Source organism: Notamacropus eugenii, chromosome 1 (assembly GCF_028372415.1).
Source record: "Notamacropus eugenii isolate mMacEug1 chromosome 1, mMacEug1.pri_v2, whole genome shotgun sequence".
Classification (NCBI taxonomy): Eukaryota; Metazoa; Chordata; class Mammalia; order Diprotodontia; family Macropodidae; genus Notamacropus; species Notamacropus eugenii.
Genome location: NC_092872.1, coordinates 23,894,857 through 23,919,450, shown reverse-complemented (window position 1 = coordinate 23,919,450; position 24,594 = coordinate 23,894,857). Strand labels below are relative to the sequence as shown.

The 24,594-nt window shown below is 39.7% G+C and overlaps 1 protein-coding gene across 4 annotated transcripts in view; it reads right to left on the bottom strand.

The window, feature by feature from the left end:
• Positions 1 to 13,945: 13,945 nt before the first annotated feature.
• The window catches only part of SAXO1 (stabilizer of axonemal microtubules 1), a 113,844-nt gene continuing 103,195 nt past the window's right edge, over positions 13,946 to 24,594 (bottom strand). For all 4 annotated transcript variants that reach the window (XM_072655559.1, XM_072655572.1, XM_072655579.1 and 1 more), the window contains exons 3-4: positions 21,641 to 21,843; positions 13,946 to 15,128 (exon numbers count right to left, since the gene is read on the bottom strand). In XM_072655559.1, the coding sequence (XP_072511660.1) occupies positions 14,116 to 15,128; positions 21,641 to 21,843 (1,216 nt within the window). In that variant the 3' untranslated portion in view covers positions 13,946 to 14,115. The remainder of the gene's footprint in view (positions 15,129 to 21,640; positions 21,844 to 24,594) is intronic.

The window sequence follows — 24,594 nt, the reverse complement described above, 5'->3', positions numbered from 1 at the left end:
CTTGTTTTGACACTCATGAAGATGAGTTTTCCCAGTTCCAAGCCCAGTGCTCTAGAGATCCACTGCTCCACCTCATAGCCCATGATCTATCTGTGTGACCGTGGGCAAACCTCTCTGAGTCTCAATTCCTTCATCTGTAAAATTAGGATAATACCCACCTCACAGGGTAATGAAGAAAACATTTTGCAAACATTGTATAGTGCTATAAGCAGTAGATGGGGGGTTCAGAAAAACAGGGTGAGGAGAACACATTCCAAAAAAAAACCAATTTCTCAGTTTATAAGTCATCTGTTGGCACAGAAGTCAAATTTCAATCATTTTTAAAGCATTTTTGTTCTCCTATAACTCTCAAGTAGCTGTTTTCCTTTTTAAAGGGTATTTGTAGGCTTGCCTGTTTTATTATTCCATGACATGAAATGGCTTGGGGAGTGGGGCAGAGGGAGGAGGTTCCCTTCATGTTGAAAGACCAACTTTGGCCCTGATTAGGCAGGCAGGCTGTCTGGTTTCTAGGTTGTAAAACACTGAGAAAATCAGTGCCATCTGTTCACTCCTCACACTGGAGTGGAAACTTAGGATCAGGCTGCTTTTCTCAGGAGCACTTAGAGCCCTTGCTTGTGACCCATGGCCAGAAGTCTCTGGATTTCACATGCTAATGTCCCACCACGGCACTGCAGGCCATTAGGCCCCAGAACAGCAAGGAATCTGTTTGCAGCCCTCAGTCTGCCTCATCTCTATTTTCAGATGTTTAACTCAGACTAAAAGGGTATTAAATGAAGACGCTCTAAATAGAGGAACTCCCCTAGACCACAATAGAGCCCAAGCAGGTATGGGCTATAATGTACATTCATCTGCTGTATTTTCTCATTACAATCTCCAGCTCTATGGAGGAATGTCACACCTGCTCCCTACTGCTGGGTAAACCTTGCTTCTACCCATGCCAAAGAAAACTCTATCCCTAGCCCCACTCTGATCCCTGTGGTTCCACCTTTTTGTAGAAAAGAGCTTCTAACTTTCCCTACAGGGCACAAATGAATCATTTGTTCATTGACATAAATGAACAAATAGCACACTGAGAAATCTCAAGAACCTTGGGTCTGTGAAGCCATAGTCTGGCTGAATCTCCTTCTGTTCATGAGCACCTGCACAATGGAAACAAACCTTTATATAGCATGAACTATCTAGTTTAGCTACATTCTTCACTGACAAAATCTCAAAAATATGTGAGTCATTTGGGGAAAATTTTAATTATAATGCCTCCTCTATATACCTATAAAATAAATTAAAAAATCAAATGAGATATTTGTAAAGCACTTAGCACCAGGCCTGGCACATATAGGCACTTAATAAATGTTTATTACCTTCCCCTTCCCTAGAACTAAGTTATTTCTGTACCATTTCAATTTTATTCACCAAACATTTATCAAGCACCTACTATGTGCCTGGAACTCTCTTCATAACACATAAAAGAGTTCAATGAATCATAAGGCTGAAAAGGTAAGTTGGGGCTATAATCGTGAATGGCTTGGAATTCCCAACTTAAGACTTTGTATTTCATCCAAGAATCAAAAGGAAATCAATAGAGTTTATCATATAAGGGCATAACATGGGCAGACCTTTCTAGATGAAAATGGCAGAGAATACCTATTCAAAGACCACTACAATAGCCCAGGTGAGAGATGGTAATGGTCTGAGTTAGGGTATTTGCTCTGTGAATGGAGAGTGGGGGATGGCTGCAAGAGACGTTATGGAAACATACCTTATTATTGTATAAGAATGTTGAAGAGTGAGGGGCAGAACCATGATGGGTAGAGCAACAGCACTGATTTGCTTGGACTCTTCCCTCAACCCCAGCCAAATACCTGTAAAAAATGACTCTAAACAAATTCTGGAGCTGCACAACCCACAGAACGAAGGAGTGAAGCAAATCTCCAGCCCAAGACAGCCTGCAAGGTCACTGGGAAGTGTCTATCTTGTCACACTGGGAGCAGAGCGCAGTGCAGTGTGGTCTATGCCAGCACAGATGGGACCTAAGCAGGTCTTGGGGGGACTGAATCTCTGGCACCTGTGCTGCCAGACTTCACAACCCTAAAACAAGTTCTAAGTGAAAACTGGAAAGTCAGTGGAAAAAACTTGTGGAACCTGTGTGAGAGAGTAGAGAGGTCGAGCCACAGCACAAGGGTAGTGGAGGGGGTGGAGGAGCCCAAGGAGCAGGAGCCCATGGCAGCAGTGGCAGCAGCAGGGGCAGTGACTGTTTCTAGAGCTCTAGGCCCACATATAGTGGGGGGATGGAGTGGCTAATAGTACACCTCCCAGCCCCACTAGAAACAGAGAACTACCTTGAAAAAGAGTTCAAAAGTCAAATAAACAGCTGGGGAAATGAGCAAAAACCAGAAAAAGAATCAGACTATAGAATCTTATTCTGGTGAAAAGGAAGACCAAAATATATAAACAGAAGACAACAAAGTCAAAGCTCCTATATCCAAAGCCTCCAAGAAAAATATGAATTGGTCTCAGGGCACAAAAGAGCTTGAAAAGGATTTTGAAAATCAAGTAAGTGAAGTAGAGCAAAAATTGGGAAGAGAAATTAATATGATGCAAGAAAGCCATGGAAAAACAAGTCAACTGCTTGTTAAAGGAGACCCCAAAAAATGCTGAAGAAAATAATGCTTTAAAAAGTAGACTAACCCAAATGGCAAAAGAGATCCAAAAAACCAATAAGGAGAAGAATGCCCTAAAAAGTAGAACTGGCCAGATGGAAAAGGAGGTCCAAAAGCTCACTGAAGAAAATGATTTCTTAAAGATTAGAATGGAGCAGAAGAAACTAATGACTGTATGAAAAATCTGTATTGTAAAACATAGCCTAAGGAATGAAAAAAATAGCAGACAATGTTAAATCTCTCATTGGGAAAACAACTGACCTGGAAAATAGATCCAGGAGAGACAATTAAAAAATTATGGGACTACCTGAAAGTCATTATCAACAGAAGAACTTAGACACCATCTTTCAAGAAATTAGCAAGGAAAACTTCCCTGATATTGGAGAATCAGAGGGTAAAATGGATATTAAAAGAATTCATTAATCACCTCCTGAAAGAGATCCCAAAAGGAAAACTAGGAATATTGTAGTTAAATTCCAGAGCTCCCAAGTCAAGAAGAAAATATCACAAGCAGCCAGAAAGAAACAATTAAAGTATTGTGGAAACATAATCAGGATAGCACAAAATCCAGTAGCTTCTACATTAAGGGATCACAGGCCTGGGAATATGATATTCCAGAGGTCAAAGGAGCTAGGATTAAAACCAAGAATCACCTACCAAGCAAAACTGAGTGTAATAATTCAGGGAAAAAATAGTCATTCAATGAAATAGATGACTTTTGAGCATTCTTATTGAAATAACCAGAGCTGAATAAAAAATTTGACTTTCAAACTAAGAATCAAGAAAAGGATGAAAAGGTAAACAGGAAAGAGAAATCATAATGGACTTACTAAAGTTGAACTGTTTACATACCTACATGGAAAGATCATATTTGTAACTCTTGAGACTTTTCTCAGTATTAGGGCAGTTGGATATATACATACACATACACAGAGGGCACAGGGTAAGTTGAATAGGTAGAGATAACATCTAAAAACAATAAAATTAAGAGGTGAGAAAGGAATATATTGGAAGGGGAAAGGAAGAAATAGAATGAGGCAAATTATCTTACATAAAAGAGTCAAGAAAAAGAGGAGAAGAGGGAAGAGGTGAGAGGAAAAGAGTGAACCTTATTCTCATCTCATTTGCCTTAAGGAAGGAATAACATGCACACTCAATTTGGAATGAAAATCTATCTTACACTACAGGAAAGTAGGGGGGGGAAGGGGATAAGTGAGATTGGGAGAGAAAATAGAAAGGAAGTCTAATGGGAAGAGGGGATAATTAGAAGTAAACACTTGAGGTGGGATAGGGTCAAAAGAGAAAATAGAATAAATAGGGGGCAGATTAGGATGAAGGGAAATATAGTTAGTCTTTCACAATATGACTGTTATGGAAGTGTTTTGCATAACTACACATGTATAACGTATGTTGACTTGCTTGCCTTCTCAGTGGACATGGGTGGGGAGGGAGGAAGGGAGAGTAGTTGAAACTCAAGGTTTTAAAAACAAATGTTAAAAATTCTTTTTACATGCAACTGGGAAATAAGATATACAGGCAATCGGGTATAGAAATCTACCTTGCCCTACAAGAAAATAGAGGGGATTGGGATAAGAGAAGGGAGGGGTGTGATAGAAGAGAGGGAAGATTGGGGGAAGTGGTAATCAGAATGTATGCTGTTTTGGGGTAGGCATAGGGGAGAATTGGGGAGAAAATTTGGAACTCAAAATCTTATGGAAGTGCCTGTTGAAAAGGAAAAATAATTTTTTTTTAAAAAAAAAGAGAGGAGCCAAGATGGTGGAGTAGAAAAATGCATATATTCTAGTGCTTCCCCCACAGCCCACAAAATACCTGTAAAAAATGACTCTCAACAAATTCTAGGGCAGCAGAAGCCACAGAACAACAGAGGGCAAAAGATTTCCAGCCAAAGGTAAACTGGAAGGCCAACAGGAAAGGTCTATCCCACAGGACACTGAGCACAGCAGAGTCCAGCCCTGGCTCCATGACCAGGGCAGAATCCCCAGCAGGTAGGGTCCCAGATCCTTCAACCCACAAGTGACTAAGAAAGCTTCAAAGGTCGGGGGGGGGGGGGTGTGGGGAGGGGACCTTTTCCACCTGGGCAAGAGCACTGGCCCCAGGTGGCGGCAGAGGTGGCAGCAACTGCAGCAGCAGAGGGTAGCAGATGGCTGGCTGCAGAAGCAGCCTGGGTCCATTGTCCAAGCAGCTCAGCTTAAAGCCCCTGGAGGAATTGAGTAACTGATCTGAACTTCAGCCCTGAGTGGCGGCCCTGCACCCACCCAAAGCCCCTGGGGGAATTGAGCAGCTGGGGGAAGGAGAAGCACTAAGACCCTCCTCTTGACAAAGGATTTAGAAGTCAAGTAACTGACTGGGGAAATGCCCAAAAAAAGGGGAAACAATAAGACCATAGAAGGTTACTTTCTTGTTACTATTCAAAAGGTTATCCTTTTGGATAAGGAAGAACAATGCATACAGTCAGAGGAAGTCAAGGCTTCTGCCTTCAGTACCTCCAAAATGAATATGAAATAGTCTCAGGCCATAGAAGAGCTTGAAAAGTGAGTCAGTAGCTTGCTAAAGGAGAACCAAAAAAATGCTGAGGATAATGACACCTTTAAAAATAGGCTAACTCAACTGGAAAAAGAGGTCCAAAAAACCAATGAGGAGAAGAATGCTTTAAAAAGCAAAATTAACCAAATGGAAAAGGAGGTTAAAAAGCTCACTGAACAAAATAGTTGTTTAACAATGAGAGTGGAGTTCAGGGAAGCAAATGACTATATGATAAACCAAAAAGTTACAAAACAAAATCAAAAGGCTGAAAAAATAGATGATAATGTGAAACATCTCATTAGGAAAACAGATCTAGGAGTGACAATTTAAAAATTATGGGACTACCTGAAAGCCATGATCAAAAAAAGAGCCTAGGCATTATCTTTCATGAAATTATCAAGGAAAATTGCCCTGATATTCTAGAAGCAGAGGGCAATGTAAATATTCAAAGAATTCACCAATCACCTCCTGAAAGAGACCCGGAAAGAGAAACTCCTAGGAATATTGTGGCCAAATTTCAGAGTTCCCAGGTCAAGGTGAAAATATTGCCAGCAGATAGAAAGAAACAATTCGAGTATTGTGGAAAGACAATCAGGATAACACAGGATCTGGCAGTTTCTACACTAAGGGATCAAAGGGCTTAGAATAGGATATTCCAGGAGTCAAAGGAACTGGGATTAAAACCAAGAATCACCTACCCAGCAAAACTGAGTATAACACTTCATGGGAAAAAAATGATCATTTCAATTATATAGAGGACTTTCAAGCATTCATGATGAAAAGACCAGAAATGAATAGAAAATTTGACTTTCAAACACAAGAATCAAGAGATGTATGAAAAGGTAAACAGGAAATAGAAATCATAAAGGACTTTCTAAAGCTGAACTGTTTACATTCCTACATGGAAAGATAATATTTGTAACTCTTGAGATTTTTCTCAGTATTTGGGTAGGTGGAGGGATTATACACACACACACATACACACACACACACACACACACACACACATCTAGACAGAGAGTACAAGTTGAGTTGAATCAGAAGAGATGATATCCATAAAAAAATTAAATTAAATTAAGGGGTGAGAGAGGAAAATATTGGGAGGAGAAAGGGAAAAATGGAATGGGGCAGACTATCACTCATAAGAGAGACAAGAAAAATCTTTTTCAATGGAGGAGAAAAGGCAGGAGGTGAGAGGGGAAAAGTGAAGCTTAATCTCTTCACATATGGCTTAAGGAGGGAATAACATGCTCACTAAATTTGTTTTGAAAATCTATCTTATGCTACAGGAAAGTAGGGGAGAAGGGGACAAGTGGGGTAAGGGGTATGATAGAAGGGAGGGCTAATGGGAGAAGGGAGCAACTAGAAGTAAACACTTTTGGGAAGGAATAAGGTCAAATAAGAGAATAGATAAAAAGGGGGGGACAGGGTAGGATGGAGGGCAATATAGTCTTATACAACATGACTATTATGGAAGTCCTTTGCAAAATGACACATATATAGCCTATATTGAAATGCATGCCTTCTCAGTGGCGATGGGTGGGGAGGGAGGGAGGGAGAGAAGTTGGAATTCAAAGTATTAGAAACAAATGTTGAGAATTGTTATTGCATATAACTGGGAAATAAGAAATACAGGTAATGGGGTACAGAAATTTATCTTGCCCTACAAGACAAGAGAGAAGATGGGTATAAGGGAAGGGTGGAGTATGATAGAAGGGAGGGAACATTGAGAGAAGGGGTAATCAGAATACAAGGTATTATGGGGTGGGGGAGGGGAGAGATGAGGAGAAATATTGGAACTCAAAATTTTGTGGAAAAGAATGTTGAAATCTAAAAATAAATAAGTAAAACTATTTTAAAAATAAAAATAAAATTTACAAAAAGCGAATGTTGAAGAGTCTGAACTGACAGGATGAGGACAGAGAGAGAGAGAGAGAAAGGAGAGTCTAGGATGATCCCAAAATTACCAACCTGGATAACTAGTCAGATTGTGATGTCTTTAACAAAAAAATAGGGAAGTAGGGAAGATCAGGAGTTCCATGTTAAACATACTGAAATTCTGAGAGATCATCTTTGATAGGGAGTCAGAAAATAGCTGAGAATTGAATGTCCTAAAATTAGGTCTGGATATCCTACATAGCGATGATAGTTGAATACATAGGAGGAAGAAAAAGAGGATAAAAAAATAAGAGAGAAAGGAAGAAGAGGGGAGTGAAACAAAAGAATGAGGAAGGGAAAAGAGAGGATAAATACCAACATGTTTGGAAGTGGGAGATGAATAATGATCCATCAAAGGAATGGTCAGAAAGGTAAGAAAGAACAAGGAAAGAGGAATATCACAGAAGCCAGAGAAGAGGTGAATACCTAGGAAGAACGAGTGGTAAATAATATAAAAAGCTATAAATAAAGTCAAGGAGGACAAAGACTGAGAAAAACAAGGTCATTGAACTTAACAGTTAGTATATCATTGGCAAACTTTGAGAAAGCAGTTTCAGTAGTGTTGGAGTTGAAAGCCAAGCTGCAAGGAGTTGAGAAGTGAATGTGGTTAGGATTTAGTGAGAGCTGCAAGAATAGATAACTCTAGGAGCTTGGCAATGAAAAGGAGAAAATATATAGGAAGATAGTTTGAGTGGATAGTGAAAACAAGTAAAAGTTTTTAAGAATAAAAGGAGAAATCAAAGGATGTTAATAGGTAGAGAAGGAAGAAAGGTAATAGATAAACAGAAACTGAAGATAGGGGACTGAAACTGCCAATAAGGAAAAAATGCCCTAACTTCCTTTCATGCTTCTGGACATGACAGCCAGTGTATTACTTGCCATTCATTGAACTTCACATCCAGCCTCTCATCTCTGTGCATTAATGCACACCATTCCCAACAACTGGAATCTCCTGACTCCATCTTTACCTTTCAGAATCTTTCTCTTCCTTCCAGGGTCAACTCAGTGCCACAACCTTCAGAAAGCCAAATGAAAGCATTTTCTCCCACATTAAATTTTCCTAGAGAACTCTGTCTGGATATCTGTGCCTCTATCAGTCCATGGCATATGCTCTGCAATACAATGTCATCCTCTCAAGAGCAGGGAGTATGTCATTCCTTATCTTTCTATCTTTAACCCAAGGTCTTGCATATTTTTTTAAACTGGATCTGGGATTTCATTACTATACTCCCAGAAGGTGTATTGATAATGCATTTTTGCTTATTGTTACTATAATTTTGCTTCTTAATGAGATTAAAGATCTTCCCCACCCATTAATGGGTCTTCCCATTAAGAGAAGTTTGATTACGGGAGGCCCACAGTCATGACACAGGCAATACATATATCAACAGACTGATCCAAGTGTCTGACCATTACATACATATGTAATTACCAAAGAGAGATGCACCACCATCTGGGTTTCCAAAGCCAGGGGGCTCCTTAGCAGCTGCCCAGAGTCTTGTCTGGCCAAACAAACACTTCCCAAGAGTAAACCCCAAAGCAAAACCTCACCTCAGAGTCTTTACACACTTTTCAGAGCCTGAGGGCATCATAACCCTTGAGAACCAGTGCTTCATTAAAATTAACAAAAGGTGTGGGCCTCCCCTAATCAAACTTCTCTTAATGGGCAAACATTCTACTGAGAGGATATACCATATTCATAGATATATAAATACAAGATAGGCAGCTAGGTGGCACAGTAGATAGATCACTGGTCTAGAGCCAGAAGACCTGAATTCAAATCTGGCCTCGGACGCTCACTAACTGTGTGATCCTGGGCAACTCACTTAACCTCTGTTTGCCTTCATCCACTGAAGAAGGAAATGGTGCACCAAGAAAACCCTGCACTGGCTCACAAAGAGTTGGACGTGATTGGACAATTGACCAACAAGAACAAATACAAGATATACACAAACATCTGGTGACTGATCATAGGGACTATCAATCAGTAAAATCAGTAACATACACAAAGTACAGATTAGTTTATGTGTGCTTTGCAATCAGTACATAAAAGGGCAATTGTGTGTCTATAAGCACCATAAATCTCTATGAAATTAGAAGAAATGGAAGAAAGGTATTTTTCACATAAGTGTTCTGCTTTTGCTGAAAGCAGAATACTTCCTTAATAAATTATCTTATCCATTAAAAGAGAATTACTTAAATAAGTTCACCTATTACCACAAAATATGTGGATCTAGCCAAGATAACCCTGGTGGAAAGGTTTATACAAAGAGATTCTCCCTTTGGAATAAGCAGTCCCCAGAACAATCCAATGATAGGGTGTTTGTCCTTCATTAACCTTTAATGTGAAAGGAATCTATTACTCACACCACATCCATATTGGCCCCCTCAGTTTCCTCAACTGTAAAATAAAAGGACTAAACTCAATGATCACTAAAGTCCCTTTCAACTGTAAATCTATGATCCTCTTATCCACACTGACCAACATCACATAGAATCACACAATCATTAAATCTCAAGAGTCAGGAAGAGACTCAAATGTTTTCTGGTCTATCCCATACCTAAAAAAGAATCCCCACCACACCCATATAACATTCCCAACAACTGGGTATTCTGCCTCTGCTTATAGACCTCCATTGATGGAGAACCCATTACCTCCTGAAAGTAGCCAATTCTATTTTTGGACAGCTCTACTTATGGATAAGTTATTATTTATATCTAACCAAATTCTTCCACCTTAAAACTTCTACTCAGTGGTCTAAGTTTGACCTTCTAATAGCCAAAGTAGCCCTACCTTTATGCATTCTACATTCTAGCCAATCTTATTCTGTCCTGTTCTTATTCCATGTATTTATGCAGATCATACCCAACAAATGGAATGGAATCCCTTTATATATGCAACTATTTCTTTTATATCTTAAAAACCTGACATAGGTACAACCCCTTGGATGAAGTCTAACCCAATATCCCTTCCCTTTCCCCAAATCTCTCATCTTTTGCTCCTTTCTACTAGGTACTTATCGCATTCATACTTGTATCATAGGGATTTAAGTATTTGTCCTATCCCCCTACTAGAGTCAAAGCTTCTCTAGACCAAAGACTATTCCTCAGTTATCTCTTTTGCACCCCTAGTGCCTAGCACAGTGACTTATATTAGAATGTGAGCACCTTGAGAGCAGGAACTGTCTTTTACTTTTTTTTATAATCCCAGCACTTAGCATAGTGCTTGGCACATAGTAGGAACTTTGTATATGTTTACTGAAAAGTAGAAATTTAACATTTTTTTTAAAATATGAAATTCACTGGGCAGTCACATCTCATTACTCATTCATATTGAGCTTAGAAGTTCACTAACACTTCTCAAATTTCTTTTTCACATGAACACTATAGAGTCATGACACCTCCAACTATATTTGGGGAGTTGATTTTTTGAACCCAGATATATAACTTTACATTTATTCCAGCAAAACTTTACCTTATTAGATTTATCACAGTTTTCCAACCTGCCTAAATATTTATGGGTCCTGGATTGGGATCTCAAATATTCTGCCTCACACTTTGTGCATAGATAGTACCTTTGTTTTGTTTTGTGTTAGGTTTTTTGGCTTGTTTGGCTTTTTTTTTTACTACTTACGGATGATAGTAAGGATCCAATGTCAGAGTACTGAAGCTAAACTAAAATGACCCAGAGTCAGTATGCTTTAAATAAAAAGAACTGCTGTACTTCAGAAATTGTAAAGGGATACTCACTAACATTATGGGAAGTAACAGGGAAAAGATAATGCTTTGGGGCTTTGAAATGGCTCCATCTAGCCCACAGTTTCCCAAAGTGGTCAGTGGGATGCTGGAATGATCCATGGGGGTGGTAGTAACCTTAGATGCAATCAGGGTGGGGAGGAGGGGCATGAAAAAAATAAAGAGGTAGTGAAAGCTAAGGAAAGAAGAGAAGAAAATATTGAAAAATTGTTCATACACGTTTCATCTGTTATGTAACAGAGTTAAAGTAGTAGTTATTACATTGTTTTCCAAATAAACACACAAAAGGTATAACCAATCAGTGATCAAGTCTGCTGACAGGCTTAACAAGCAAGTGTTGGCAGGCAAGCATGTCACATGTTGTCAGGAAGTCCAGTGTGAATCAGCAGGAATATGTGTATGTAATGACTTGTTTACAATATGATACTATACAGTTACATGACATAATACTGCATCATCAAAATTTCAATACAGGAAAAAACCACAAATTTACAATAAATAATTAAATTTAAGATGCCTCATTATTTATTTATTTATTTTTGAGGTTCATTAACTGGTTAAAGAAAGTAGATTTCCAAGGAGTAGGGGTGCTCTGAATTTTTTCTTTTAAAAGGGGAATGGCAGGCCAAGTAAGTTTGGGAACCTCTGCTCTAGCCTGATATACAACTGCAGCCACTTCCAAAATAAGATGGTTCCCACAACTTATCACTGAAATGTAACAAATAATAGGCCCAACACAGATGACTCTGTGTAGCTTAAAAGGGACTGATCAATGAAACCTATTGGTTTCTTGCCTCAAGTGTACTCCTCCTCCCATTTTTTAAAAAGATTAATTAGAAAGAAAATTACTCCAGGTGATAATCTATTTCCTTTCCCTATATTCCCAGACTGTTCATTTGGACAGCCTATAAATGATAAAAAAAAAAAAAAAAAAAACCACACACCTCACATTTTTAATAGCACTTTAGGCTTTAAAGGCACTTTCATCACAATCCTATGGAAGTAGATAGTGCAAGTAATGTTATCCCCAATTTTGGGGAAAAGGAATTGACACTGACAGAGGCAAATTGACCTGCCCCTGGGTCCACTGTTATTTAGTACAAGAGCAAGGATTTGACCTCTACTCTCAACTCAAAATATTATCCTATATGTTTCTCAGTTTTTGAATAACTTCTTTCTTGAGTTCTTTTTGCAAGAGTCTCAAGATTTCCTTGACAAAGGGATGCCCATCAATTGGGGAATGACTGAACAAGCTGTGGCATATGAATGTAATGGAATGCTACTGTGCTATTAAGAAATGATGAACAGGAAAGACTTCAGAGAGTTCTTATCTGAACTGGTGCTGAGTGAAGGGAGCAGAACCAGGAGAACTTTGTACACAGCAACAACCACAGTGTGCGAGGAATTTTTCTGGTAGACTTAGTCCTCCATAGCAAAGCAAGAACCTAAAAAATTCCCAATGGACTTTTGAGGCAAAATGCCTTCCACATCCAGAGAAAGAACTATGGAATTGGATTGTAGAATGAAGCAGACCATTTTCTTTTGTATTATGTTTTGTTTTGTTTTGTTTGATGGTTTCTCCCATTCATTTTAATTCTTCTATTCAACATGACTAAGGTGAAAATGTATTTAATAGGAACATATGTGTAGAACCTATATCAGATGGCATACTATCTCGGGGAGGGAGTAGAGAGGGAGAAAGGAAAGAGGGACAGGGAGAGGAAAAAATCTAAGATATATGGAAGTGATTGTAGAACACTGAAAACAAATAAAATAATTTTAAAAAAGATTTCCTTGACAATGGTGTTACTACTGTATTAAATTTAAAATACTGTCAAAAAAGATATTAAATGTAACAAGTTTACACTTTCATAAACAATCATCAATCAACATTGACCATAAACAAAAGATGATACTTGTTGACAGATTTTTTGTATACTAAAACACTTGTGTTTGTTGACGTTTAAGTTCATAATAAAACTGTAGTTTTTTCTTTAATTTTTAAAAGAAAAACTCAATAATAGCTAGCATTTACATAACACTTACTATGTGTCAAGCACTGTGCTACATGCTTTATATTATCATCTTGTTTGATCCTCCAAATCAATCTGGGAGGTGGCTGCTATTATTATCCCCATTCAGCAGAAGAGGAATCTAAGACAAACAGAGATTATAAGTGACTTGCCCAGGGTTACACAGCTAGTAAGTGTCTGAGGCCAAATTTGAACTCAAGTTCTCCTGACTCCAGGCCCCATGCTCTATCCACTGAGCCACCAGCTGTCTAATTAATTAGCCTCATGTAATCTCTGAGCCCAAGTAGAAAGTTAAGGCTGTCATTTCTGCTGCTGCTTGCCCTTTGTTTTCAAAGAGGACCATGACATATGCAAGTGAATTGGATTTAAGTGAGGGAAGGCTGTGCAAAGTCACCAGCCTCACTTTCTCCTCTGGAGTCGTCTGGATCCAGTGACCAGATATAGATCAGGACAACTGGAAATGGCCGGTCATTACTTCTCCTTCAAGACAGACCACCGCATGTTGAACATCATACAGCTCTCATCCACTTTCCAAAGTAGGTATATCAGAGTAAGCTGACAGCTTTCTAGAGTTAGACAGCAGAGCACCAAGTTTCCAAATCATCCCCCTCCTAGCTCCAAATCTATGGTTCTATGACCTATGCAAGGAAAAAGGTAGTAAAACTCAAGCTATGACGTTCATAAGCCAACCCACAAGTTTTTTAGTTTCAAAGAGTACCGATTGTCCCCCCATATTCTACTAGCTGTACAACATACATAGTGTGAAGAGATACATCACTTAAAAAAGCCAATTCCCCAAAATATGTTTTATTCATCAACCTTGTCAGGATTCAAGTCTAATTTCATTATTAATACAATAACTGAATCACCATGATAGATCCAAATTAAGAAATTAGTTTCTGAAAGAACCCACTTCATCCATCTTTAAGAAACATAAGAAAGCATGGGGTTTAGGAAGTGTGGCTGCTGGGGAAAAGGATCAAGAGAGGAAATTAGCCAGTCATCAGTGATTAACCGTCATTTTCCTAAAGTAAACTTGTTCTCATTTATTCAGATTTTCCAGCAGGAACAAAACCCCAGGAATGATCGAGGTCAAAGTTTTTCAAGGAATAAATCTCAGCAGACTGTGTAATAAGTACTGTGAATTTTAGAAATTTTGTGAGAAAATTTTCAAAAAACAAAAAGGCTCAAGCTGTCACTGCTAGCTCCCTTTGGTTGGGACCATCTGGTCTGTCTGTAGAAAGGCAACTATTCTTCCTCAAGCCAAGTTGGTTCAAGTGGGACACAGGACGATATACCCTGTGGCCAAATGCATCCACTTCATCGAAAGTGTAGCCTGGTGGCTCAGGATATGAAGCAAGGCACTTCACTGGTTCCTTAGGAGTATAGCTAACGTTGTAAGTTGTTTCAGCTGTCAGAGGGGCCTGACATCGGGCAGGGGGAATATAAGGTTTACAGCTCTTTGTGTTAATGGGTGGATGAGGCACAAAGTAGGTCTTGGTAGTGGTGAGGCAGTCCATGGGATCCTTGGGCAAGCTGAGCTGAGCAATGGGTTTAATGGGCTCTGGTTTGGCAGCAGGCCACTGCTTGAAGTCATCCCTGTTGGTGGTGGCGCCTTCAAAACGCCCTGGTTTCTTAGCGTGTATCACAGGGCGGCAGCTTTGGGCAGGGCCCCCTTTCTGATAAGTGTAGTGAGCCTGCGCTGTTGTCAAAAAGTCCATCTTCTCATCTGGGGGGATGTAGACTAAAGGTGGCCGAGAGTACATTTGGGGTATTGGCCATATTTGGTACTTTTCCCGAAACTCAGTTGTATTGGCAAAGGGGCTTTCACAAGTACTAGCCTTGAGGTTAGGTTTCAGGGACTTGGCAGGCTCCCCAAGCAATCCCCTGAAGGCCTCCTTGTGGGTAGTGAGGCCATCAAAGGGGATGTCACAGGGCTTGAACTTTGTAGGCTCTATTGGAATTCGTTTCTCTAATGGATGTGGCACATAATTCAGCCTGTAGTTGGTCAAGTCTTCCAGGGGTAGGGAGCAAATCTTTTGCTGATAATTGGGCTTGCAACTCACTGTGGTGACAAGGCCCTTGAAGGGGAAATCGTCCTGGTGAGTGGTTCTGTAATCAAACTTTGCAGTTACCGGGTGATAGGTTTGATCTGGTTTTATGAGCTCACGTTTTGGTTGGTTCCAGGGCAAATAATCAGCTGAAATGAAAACAGATCAATATGGTCATACCTCCTGACATGCACAGTATGTATGTGTGTACATGCACATACCTATATATGGCTGAAAATCAATAATTTATTCCTACATATATTTTTGTTTTATAAAATACAAAGGCTACCTAGCTCCTAGTTGAATTAGGGACTGACCCTGTGTTTCAGCTATGTACCATTTCTAAAAAGGAAAGCTTTATTTTACACACTGCTGCATACCCCTTGCACCTCCCATGTTGATGATGGTGGTGACGATCCTAACACTAATAGCCACCCAATGATAATAATAGTCTTGAAAAAGCAGCTTGGTGAACTGGAATAAACAACAGATTTAGAGTCAGAACATTTGGGTTCTTATCTTGCCTCAGCTTCATCATGGCTCTGTGTGGCCTTAAGCAAGCTTTATTGGTGTTTACTATGCATAAATCATTATGTTTAGCACTAGGATCGCTATGACCCAGACCTTGCTCTCAAGGACCATATTATAAATTATATTATAAATAATAAATATTATAGTCTAATGGGGGCAGGGAATAGCATGTGCCAAATAATTATAACACAAAAGGTGAGTTGGACAATTCAGTTAAATTTAACTAGCATTTATGAAGGGCCTATTATACATAAGGCACTCTGCCAGACAGAAACGGCCAGGCAAAATGAGAAATTTAAAGAGGAAAAGCTCATTTCTACACAGGGGAAGGGGTGGGGGCAGAGAAGGCTTCCTGGGGGAAAAAGGATGTGGGATATTAGTTGAACCTTTAAGGTATGGCTGGATAAATTATAGTGGTCCTTAAATTCTAGGAACAGGAATTTCTACTTTATTCAAGATGCATTGGGGAACCACTTAAGGTTCTTTTGAGTAGAGGAATGACTTGATTATAGCAGTGCTTCAGTTTCCACATCTATAAAATTAACTAAGGCCTCGGTTTCCACATCTGTAAAATGAGGATAAACATTTGTCTTTGCCTTAAATACCTCATTTGGTAAAGATCAAATGAATGAATGATATGCTTGTATTGCAAAGTGTTACCTGCCTTCTATCTAACAGTATTGTTGAATTATGGCTTAATAGGTAGACAACAGAAACATTTTTCAATATTATCACATAAATTTTAAGTAAACTACAGATGTGAGCTTCACATTTAGGTCATCAATATCCCAAGAATCACTAAGTGTCCCATTATTGCATGTGCTTTGCTAGACAAATGGGGAACAAAAAGGGAAGACAGGAAGGGAATGAGCATTTATTAAGTTGTGTGCCTGGCCCTGCTCTAAACACTTTATAAAAACCATCTCATTTCATCTGTACAACTGCTCTATGAGGTAGGTGCAACTATGATCCCCACTTTGCAGCTATGGAAAATGAGGCAGACAAAGACTAAATGATTTGCCCAGTCACACAGCTAGAAAGTGGATAGATTTGAACTTGGGTCTTCTCAACTCTAGGCCTAAAGCTCTTATACACTGCACCACCTAAGAGTTACAGAGTCCCTTACCCCAAAGAACTTATAGTTGAAGCCTGTTAACATTATAAACTAGCCTTCTAAAAAAGGCAAATGACTAAAAAGATAAAATATTGAATAAGTATGTTGCCAGGAGAAATAAGCGGTATTTGGTTGAGTGGCAAGTGAACATCACTACCACATTTCATAGAGAATGCAGACCAGAAGAAAATTACTACCACCTCTTCCAAGTAGATAGGAATGACTTTCTGGAGAAGGCTGGGAGAGCTAGGCATGCAGCCACAAGGGAAGAGACTCTGACGTGAGAGTCTCCTGTTCTATCACAATAAAAATACCAGCAGCTGACATTCATACAGTATTTCATAATTTACAAAGCATTTTTACCAATACCTTGTTTAATCCCCACAACATTGTAAGAGGATACAGAAATGATCGTCCCCATCTCACAATGAAGAAACAGGCTCAGACACATTTAAGAAGCTTTCATGTAGTCTAAGCAGCTAGTATTTAGACAAGCTAGAATTTGAGCTCAGTTCCTCTGACTCCAAGTCCAGTGCTCTTTCTGAAGACAATCAGAGCACATGGCTATTGGACTTCATACGCAACTGTCACTGACTAGCTCATCCAGTCATCCATTGGTCCCTCAATTCCCAAGGTACAAGGCCGGTAGGTATGTGCTTCCTCTGAGAAGCATATACAAGGACATATATCATTTCACAGGTTCTCAAGGTGACCAAGAAATGGTAGTTAATATGAAGAAAAAATGACAATGAGTATTTAAACAACTTAACTTTATCACTACCATCCTATGTGTGACAAAAAAAAATCCAACCTAGACCTTCATTTATAAACAAAGTTTCCAGGGCATCCCACTAAGTTGTAAATCAAAAGGTCATAAGACTCCTGAAAGTCCAAAGTTTGAAAAATCATAGAATTATAGATCGTGAGAACTGAAGAGACCTTATGTACCATCTAGGTAACCCCATTGTACAGATAAGGAAACACAGACAAAGGAAGGTCTGATGACTTACCCAAGGTCAGGGGTGGGGAACCTGCAGCCTCAAGGTCACATGTGGCCCTTTAGGTTCTCAAGTATGGCCCCTTGACTGAAGCCAAAGTTTTACAGAACAAATCTTTTTATTGAGGGGATTTGTTCTGTAAAGTTTGGATTCAGTCACGGAGTCATAATTGCGAACCTGCAGCCTCAAGGTCACATGTGGCCCTCTAGGTCCTCAAGTTCTATAAAACTTGGAGTCAGTCAAAAGGTCACACCCAAGGACCTAGAGGGCCACATGTGACCTTGAGGTCACAGCCCCCCCACCCTGCCCAAGGTCATATTTTAAGACATCCTACTAGGGAAGTTTCCTAATGCACACAAGAGTTCAACTGGCTATATAGAGAAGGTTTTTTTTTAGGCCCTCACACAGACTTTCCAATAAAAGAGCCATAAAAGGAGGAAATTTGTTTGGAAGAGCTAGACATAAGTCTACAAGGAAATGTGAAGGAGAAAGGACAGTGGATCCCTAAGGTTTCTGAATGAGTGCAGGGCTACAGAGAGCCACAAGGCTGTATTAGGTGTCAGAATTTCTGATAAACTTCTCATAAATTATCAGGCTTTAAATAACTGATCTGAACCCAAGTGAACTCCCTGAAACTCCAAGGTTCTGACATCACTGTATGTGACTGTACTGGGAATTTACGAAGCTTACTGCCTTACTTAAGAGGAGAGGAAAAGCATGGGATGGGAAACTTCAGTTTTATCCAGCTGCACGTGTGCAGGCCCCCTCGATACACTGTAAGTTTATTTTAGGCCAATGAGACTACCATGTATTCAAAATATGCTACATTTTAATTGAAAGCCTAATCCTTTTCCCAGAGAAATTAATGGTTACATCAGCATCTTGAAAGCATTAGGATGAATTGAGAGGGGACCTTCTCTGAAATCCAAACCACATGTTCCACAGGCAGACTTCAACACGGTCAACTAAGATGACAGTCAAATGGGGTGCCGTACCTATGGATCCCTACATGCTCCCTAGATGTAACAGGAAGGAGATTGGGAACTTTACAGGCCTCCCCACATGATAGATGGTGTGTTAAGAAGTCAAGTTCCTAAACTTTGAGCCATCTCTTGTACTGTTCTCCTCTCTACCATTTCATATGTAAACCATTTGTGATGGACCCTTGCACTGAGATCCTGAAAGATGACACACTTTCATAATATAAACAATTCATCCAAAGGAGTTTCGCAAAACCAGGGCACTGAACAGGTATTCAGAAAAACCATCCTTTCCAAAGTGATAGGCAGTTGGGGCACAGAGGAGGGACTTTGTTTTCTACACTATAGATTTTTTTAAAAGAAAGTAGCTCAATGCAGAGGTAGCTAGGTGGTACAGTGGATAGGGAACTGCATCTCAGGAAAATCTGAGTTCAAGTCCAGTCTCAAACATTTACTAGCTGTGTGACACTGGGCAAGTCACTTAACCCTGTTTGCCTCCGTTTCTTCACCTGTAAAACAAGCTGGAGAAGAAGTAGCAAACCACTCCAGTATCTTTGCCAAGAATACCGCCACATAGGGGGTCAAGCCAGACACCAATGAAAAATGACTAAAAGAAAAGCTCCATACAGACCCAGGGCACTGAATAATTATACTCTACATCCTTCCAATCACACATTGTTTTGAAAATACCACAAATTACAACCAAATGCTGCTCCAGTGTATTTGCTGCAGGAAAGGTGCTGACCCCTAAGAGTGATAAAGGGAAAGATTTACATATGGTTCCTATGGAGTAAATGTAAGGGGAGTGAATATGTAGGCAGAACTTCCGTACATACTGCTCATAAGAAACGAGGCCTTTAATGATCTTTCTCCCTCCCCACCTTTTTTATCCCCACATTTGGAAGGAGGAAGAAATTGTGTCAAAAATAATGAAGTTACAAGGGAAATTACTAATGCAGGAAATGAATTGTAACAGAAAAAAGTCACTTGACTGGGTGATAAAATGGTAAGATACGGTAAGAATGATCCCTGAACACCTTCTAAAAATTTCTATTACAGTTCTGACCACATGTGAGCCCTCACATAAAGGAGAAAACTAACCCTGAACATCAGCCTGAACACCTCCCCAGCCTTGCATGCTCAGTAGGCTTACAGTGTAACTTTGATTTCATCTACCTCTGTCACCTGAACCTCTGGGAAGCACCGGGGTTTGGAAGATCATAGTGAGGAGCTTCTCTCTGTGCTAACCTACTGGCACATACATGCAAGAGTACTGTTTAAAGTATATCACATTCTTCCAAAACGAGCTAAACTAGACTGAAGAGAAAACATTAGGAAAAGAAAACTCTCCAAGATGGGAGGGAGAGAGAAGGGGAAAGAAAGTAATATACGGTTAAGTTATACAACTATGATTTTTAAATGATCACCCTACCCCACCCCTTGCAAATTTTCCAAGTTAGGGATCCCACAGCAACTTTTCATACAGGTTATCTGAAACACAGCTTGGCTCCCTCAACTATTTGTATATCTGCCTTGAAAGTATCTTCATGTATTGTGTATTTTTTAGAAAGTGTTAATGTGCATTTTAAAAAAGATTTTAGGGGCAGCTAGGTGGCACAGAGGATAGAGCACCAGTCCTGGAGTCAGGAGGACCTGAATTAAATCAACCTCAGATACTCAGTAGCTATATGACCCTGAGTAAGTCACTGAACCCAGATTGCTTAAAATAGAAAAAAGAGAATTGGAATGTTCTGCCATTTGGGGCATTAAAAAATTAATAAAATAAATAAGATTTTATAGATTTTCCTTAACAAACAAGGAGCTGAACTTTAGGGACATAACAGGTGCTTTCCACCTACTACATGAAAAAGATTCCCTAAGATAGCCCTGAGGTTCAGGAAACAGAAAAGAGCATTGGATTTTTAGATCATATGATTTATAGATAAAAGGGACCTTATGGAACATTTAAAGCTAACCCCTTGGGTTTAGAGATGAGGAAATTGAAGTGCAAAGAGACTTAGAAAATAAATGACTTGCCCAAGGTCACATAGCAAGGAAATAAGAAGAGCAAGGATTTGAACTCTACTAGTGCTCAAGGATGAGTCTTGTTAGACACATAAGTATCTGCAAGGCAGAGGACATGAGGTGAGACTCCAGGCAGATCCATATTTCCTTTTTTAATTTAGTCTTCTTTGAGCTCTAGGGACTGAAAAGGAGAAAGACATGAGAATTTTTCCCTTTGAGTTAGAGTTGGAGAGGAACAGGCATAGTAGAGACATGGAGGCTCATTGACCTTACAGGTCATTGAGTTAGACTATTCATTTTACAGATGAGATGAACTGGTCCCAGGAAGATTAAAAAGAGTTTCCCAGGATCACAAAGCTAGTAAGTATGTGAGGCTGGGTGGGGTTCAAACCCAGATGTTCCTGATTTTGACTCCAGTACTGTATCCATTCTACCACATTGCCTCTAAATCCAAGAAATATTTCTGCTCCCAGTGTTGAGGTGTAATGAAACAAGACTTGACTCCATCCTACTCTCCAAACTCAAGCAGGCTTAGTTTGATCATTTTTTTGAAATGACTAATTACAGACATTACCAAGCTGCTTCTCATTTGTGCCCATTTACTTACATAACACAATAATGATCATTCACATCATGACATACATGTTAGGGTAACATGGCTATAACATTTGTGTAATAACAATAATACGTCCTGTTCACGGGCGCATCTGTTGTTCTCATGGTACGCTTGTTTGCTCCAAACTTAAACCCGATAGAAGTAACAATGATAAAAAGCTAGAAGCCATTACTTAATGTTACCTTGAACCTTAAGATGAAATAAATTAAGGACAACCTCTTTTTGGTCTGGGTCTGTATAATATTGATGTAAAAAACTCCTTTTAAGGAAATTCCTTCCCCTCTTTCAATGAAGAACACTAGTTTCTCTGCATGCCAATAACTTTTTTTTTTCTGATCTAAGTAGAATGGTCTGATGAGAGAATGTCCCAAAGAAAATAAGGAGGGTGTGATCATACCTTTATACGTGGCCAGAGATTCCATCTTCTCTTTACATGAACGCTTGTTTTCACGTGGTCTGATAGGATCTACTCGACAAACAGGGTAGGGATTGAAATCCTGTTTATATGTTGTGACCAAATCCATATTCTCCTCATTTGGAATGTACTGTTCGGGTGGCCTTAACTTCACCGGAAATACTCTGTGAGGGCCATAATCTCTCCTAGAAATATAATCAGCATGTTACTTTAATGGTTGGCTTAAAACTAAATCTAAGTGCTTTCTACCATGTCAAATTCAACAAATTTTTATTCAATTCAATTCATCATGTATTTTTAAGTGCCTATCATGTGCACTGTGCTAGGAATAGGGGATAAAAAAGTTAGCGTTTCCTGCCCTCAACAGGCTAATGCTCTACAAGGATGCTTACTGTCTATACAGCATTATGCTAGTCACTACAGGAATACCAAAGAACAAGAAGGGTATAATGTTTGCCCTTAAGAAAGTCAAAATTTAATTGAGAAGACCTGTTTTCCCAATTTAAAAAAATGTTGATATTACATGACTTTTCCATGTATGTAACATGCAGAAAAACAAAAACAAATGTAAATGTAGTATGTGAGAGCCAAGTACTTGATGTTTGTACAATATTCCTTATCTGGTTTCAGTCCAACATGTGGAGGTTTGGTGAGACTTGTTGGCCATGAAAATAACTTCAAAACTGTAGTGATGAAGAGTCTTCTCATTGACTAGAAATAAGGGCGCATGTAAAAAGTTCCAGCAAATGACCTTTCACTCTCTTTCTAGGTGGCTTTCTGGTGAGGAGGATCTTGCTATGAGCCATTGGTAGATTAGAGCCTGTCTTATCTCCTACCTAATGAGCACATGTCCCTCAGTAACTCCATTTCTCTGGTTTCCTTTGTATTTATCCTTTCCTGATCATAAATATAGGGATATGTGGAGAGAGAATCTAGCCAGGCTATGAATCAGAAGAGCCATCAGAGTTTCCCTCAGTAACCACTGGAGCCAGTAGCAACAATAGCTGAATGTGGTAAAGAATCAGCCCTGAAGAGTAACCTGTTTAACCCAGTTCAGCTGACAAGTCATTGCTGCACTGGATTATGCAGGCCACTCTTCAAGACTGGCTCCTCACTACACTCAGCTACTGCTGCAAAGATGAAAACTCAGAGAAAGTAGAAAAGGATTACCAAGGCCAGGAGACCTAAGGTACCCCACTCCCTCACCACAACATATTCCCTACATGTACCTCAATAACTTTGTGCTTCAAGTGTGAGCCCATTTCACCCCCCTGACTTGGGGTGGGGGGATATTTTTGGACTTCAGTCCTTGCTGTGCCTTCTCAATAAATATCCCTTTGGAATGGTAATGGATGTTAACTGGTTAATGGAAAGCATCATGGTTACCCCTAGAATCCTGAAGGAAGAAATAGCAAGCACTCTCTGGGGACCCATCTTGCCAGTGAGAGTGGGAATTCATAGATGGTAGACAAGGCAATACATGACCAAAACCCCAATTGAGGGTAGAGGCAGTAAGTGCTGCAGGAGTTCTGAGAAGGAAGAGCTCAAGGCGGATTGAAGTAGCCAAGGAGGGTCTTTATGGAAGCAGTGGGCCTGAAACTGCATCCTGAAGGACAGGTGGCTAGGTGAGGAGGAAGAGAAATAGGTCATTCCAAAGACAGGAAAGAGCACATGTGTTTCCAGTATCCATATACTCAGCAAGTTGACATTTCCTCTTTTCTTTCCTTTTCCCAAATCAGGATGAAATTAGTGATGCAATAAATCAAGGAACTAAGCCTTCATTTCTATAGCTGTAGTCTCAAGGATTATCCACATTTTAGGGCACAAGGGATCGTAAGAGCATAAGATTTAGAGCTGGAAGGAATCTTCAAGGTCATCTAGTACAAATCTTTCATTTTGGGGATGGAAAAAGTGAAGTACAGAGAACTTTTGACTTCGCACAACCAACATCTATGAGAACCCAGGTCTTCTGACTCTAAATCAATTCTTATTTCAGGGAGATCAATGGAGCGGAAAATATGTGCCATTGTCATCTAAACAATGTCCATTTCCCTGCCCCCTTCACTAAAAACTATCACAAAATTTAAAAGAATAAAATAAGTTTTGTTGCAATTCAGGAATTATCCTGACAACCTGAGAGGACAGGAATATATTATCCACCAGCACCCAAACGTACCTGGTCTGTCTCAAGCGGGAGCCATCAAACCCTCCCTCCTTCTAAATTTAAATTTTACAAAACACCACCACGAGTGTGCATGTGCACACTCAATCACACACAAATTCTACCTTGCTTTAGAGCATATATCAACAGGAGTACATATATCCAACTGGGTCAGGGGCAAGCAGATTCCCCTTGACAGTGCATTCCACAGCAGCTCAGCCAAAGGGGAAGGTTTCCGGACAGGAAAACATTAGAACCAAACACCAATAAAATGTATTTCCTGGCCAAAATCTGGAGCAGCATTCCCCTAAACCATGCTTGACTAGCAAAGTTAACATGCTCCACTGTAATCTGTCTTGCACAGATTTATACACACTTGTCAATAAACCAAAACCAAATCCAAATCCTGTAAATACAGGAGGGTGGGAAAAGGGGAAGATGAGGCAGTGGGAAAATTAATCTCTCCAGGGACTGAGCAAACTACAGAGAGAGTCATTAGACATTTTCATTGAACTCCTTGTGAAGTCCCAAGCTAAAGTTTAAATCTGATACTAAGACCATCAAAAATGCCTCCAACCCATACAGTACGAGGCCAGGTGCTTCTGCAGTGTCAGTGAAATGCAAAATGGGCAGCTACATGACTTAGCATCTGGAAAATGATTTTCTGTACAAAACACTGAGGGCGGCAAATAGGTTCCCAAATGGGCAGAATGACCCATACAGCACTACTTTGTGTACAAGTATCTTCCACTGGTATCAATTCAACACTGTAATT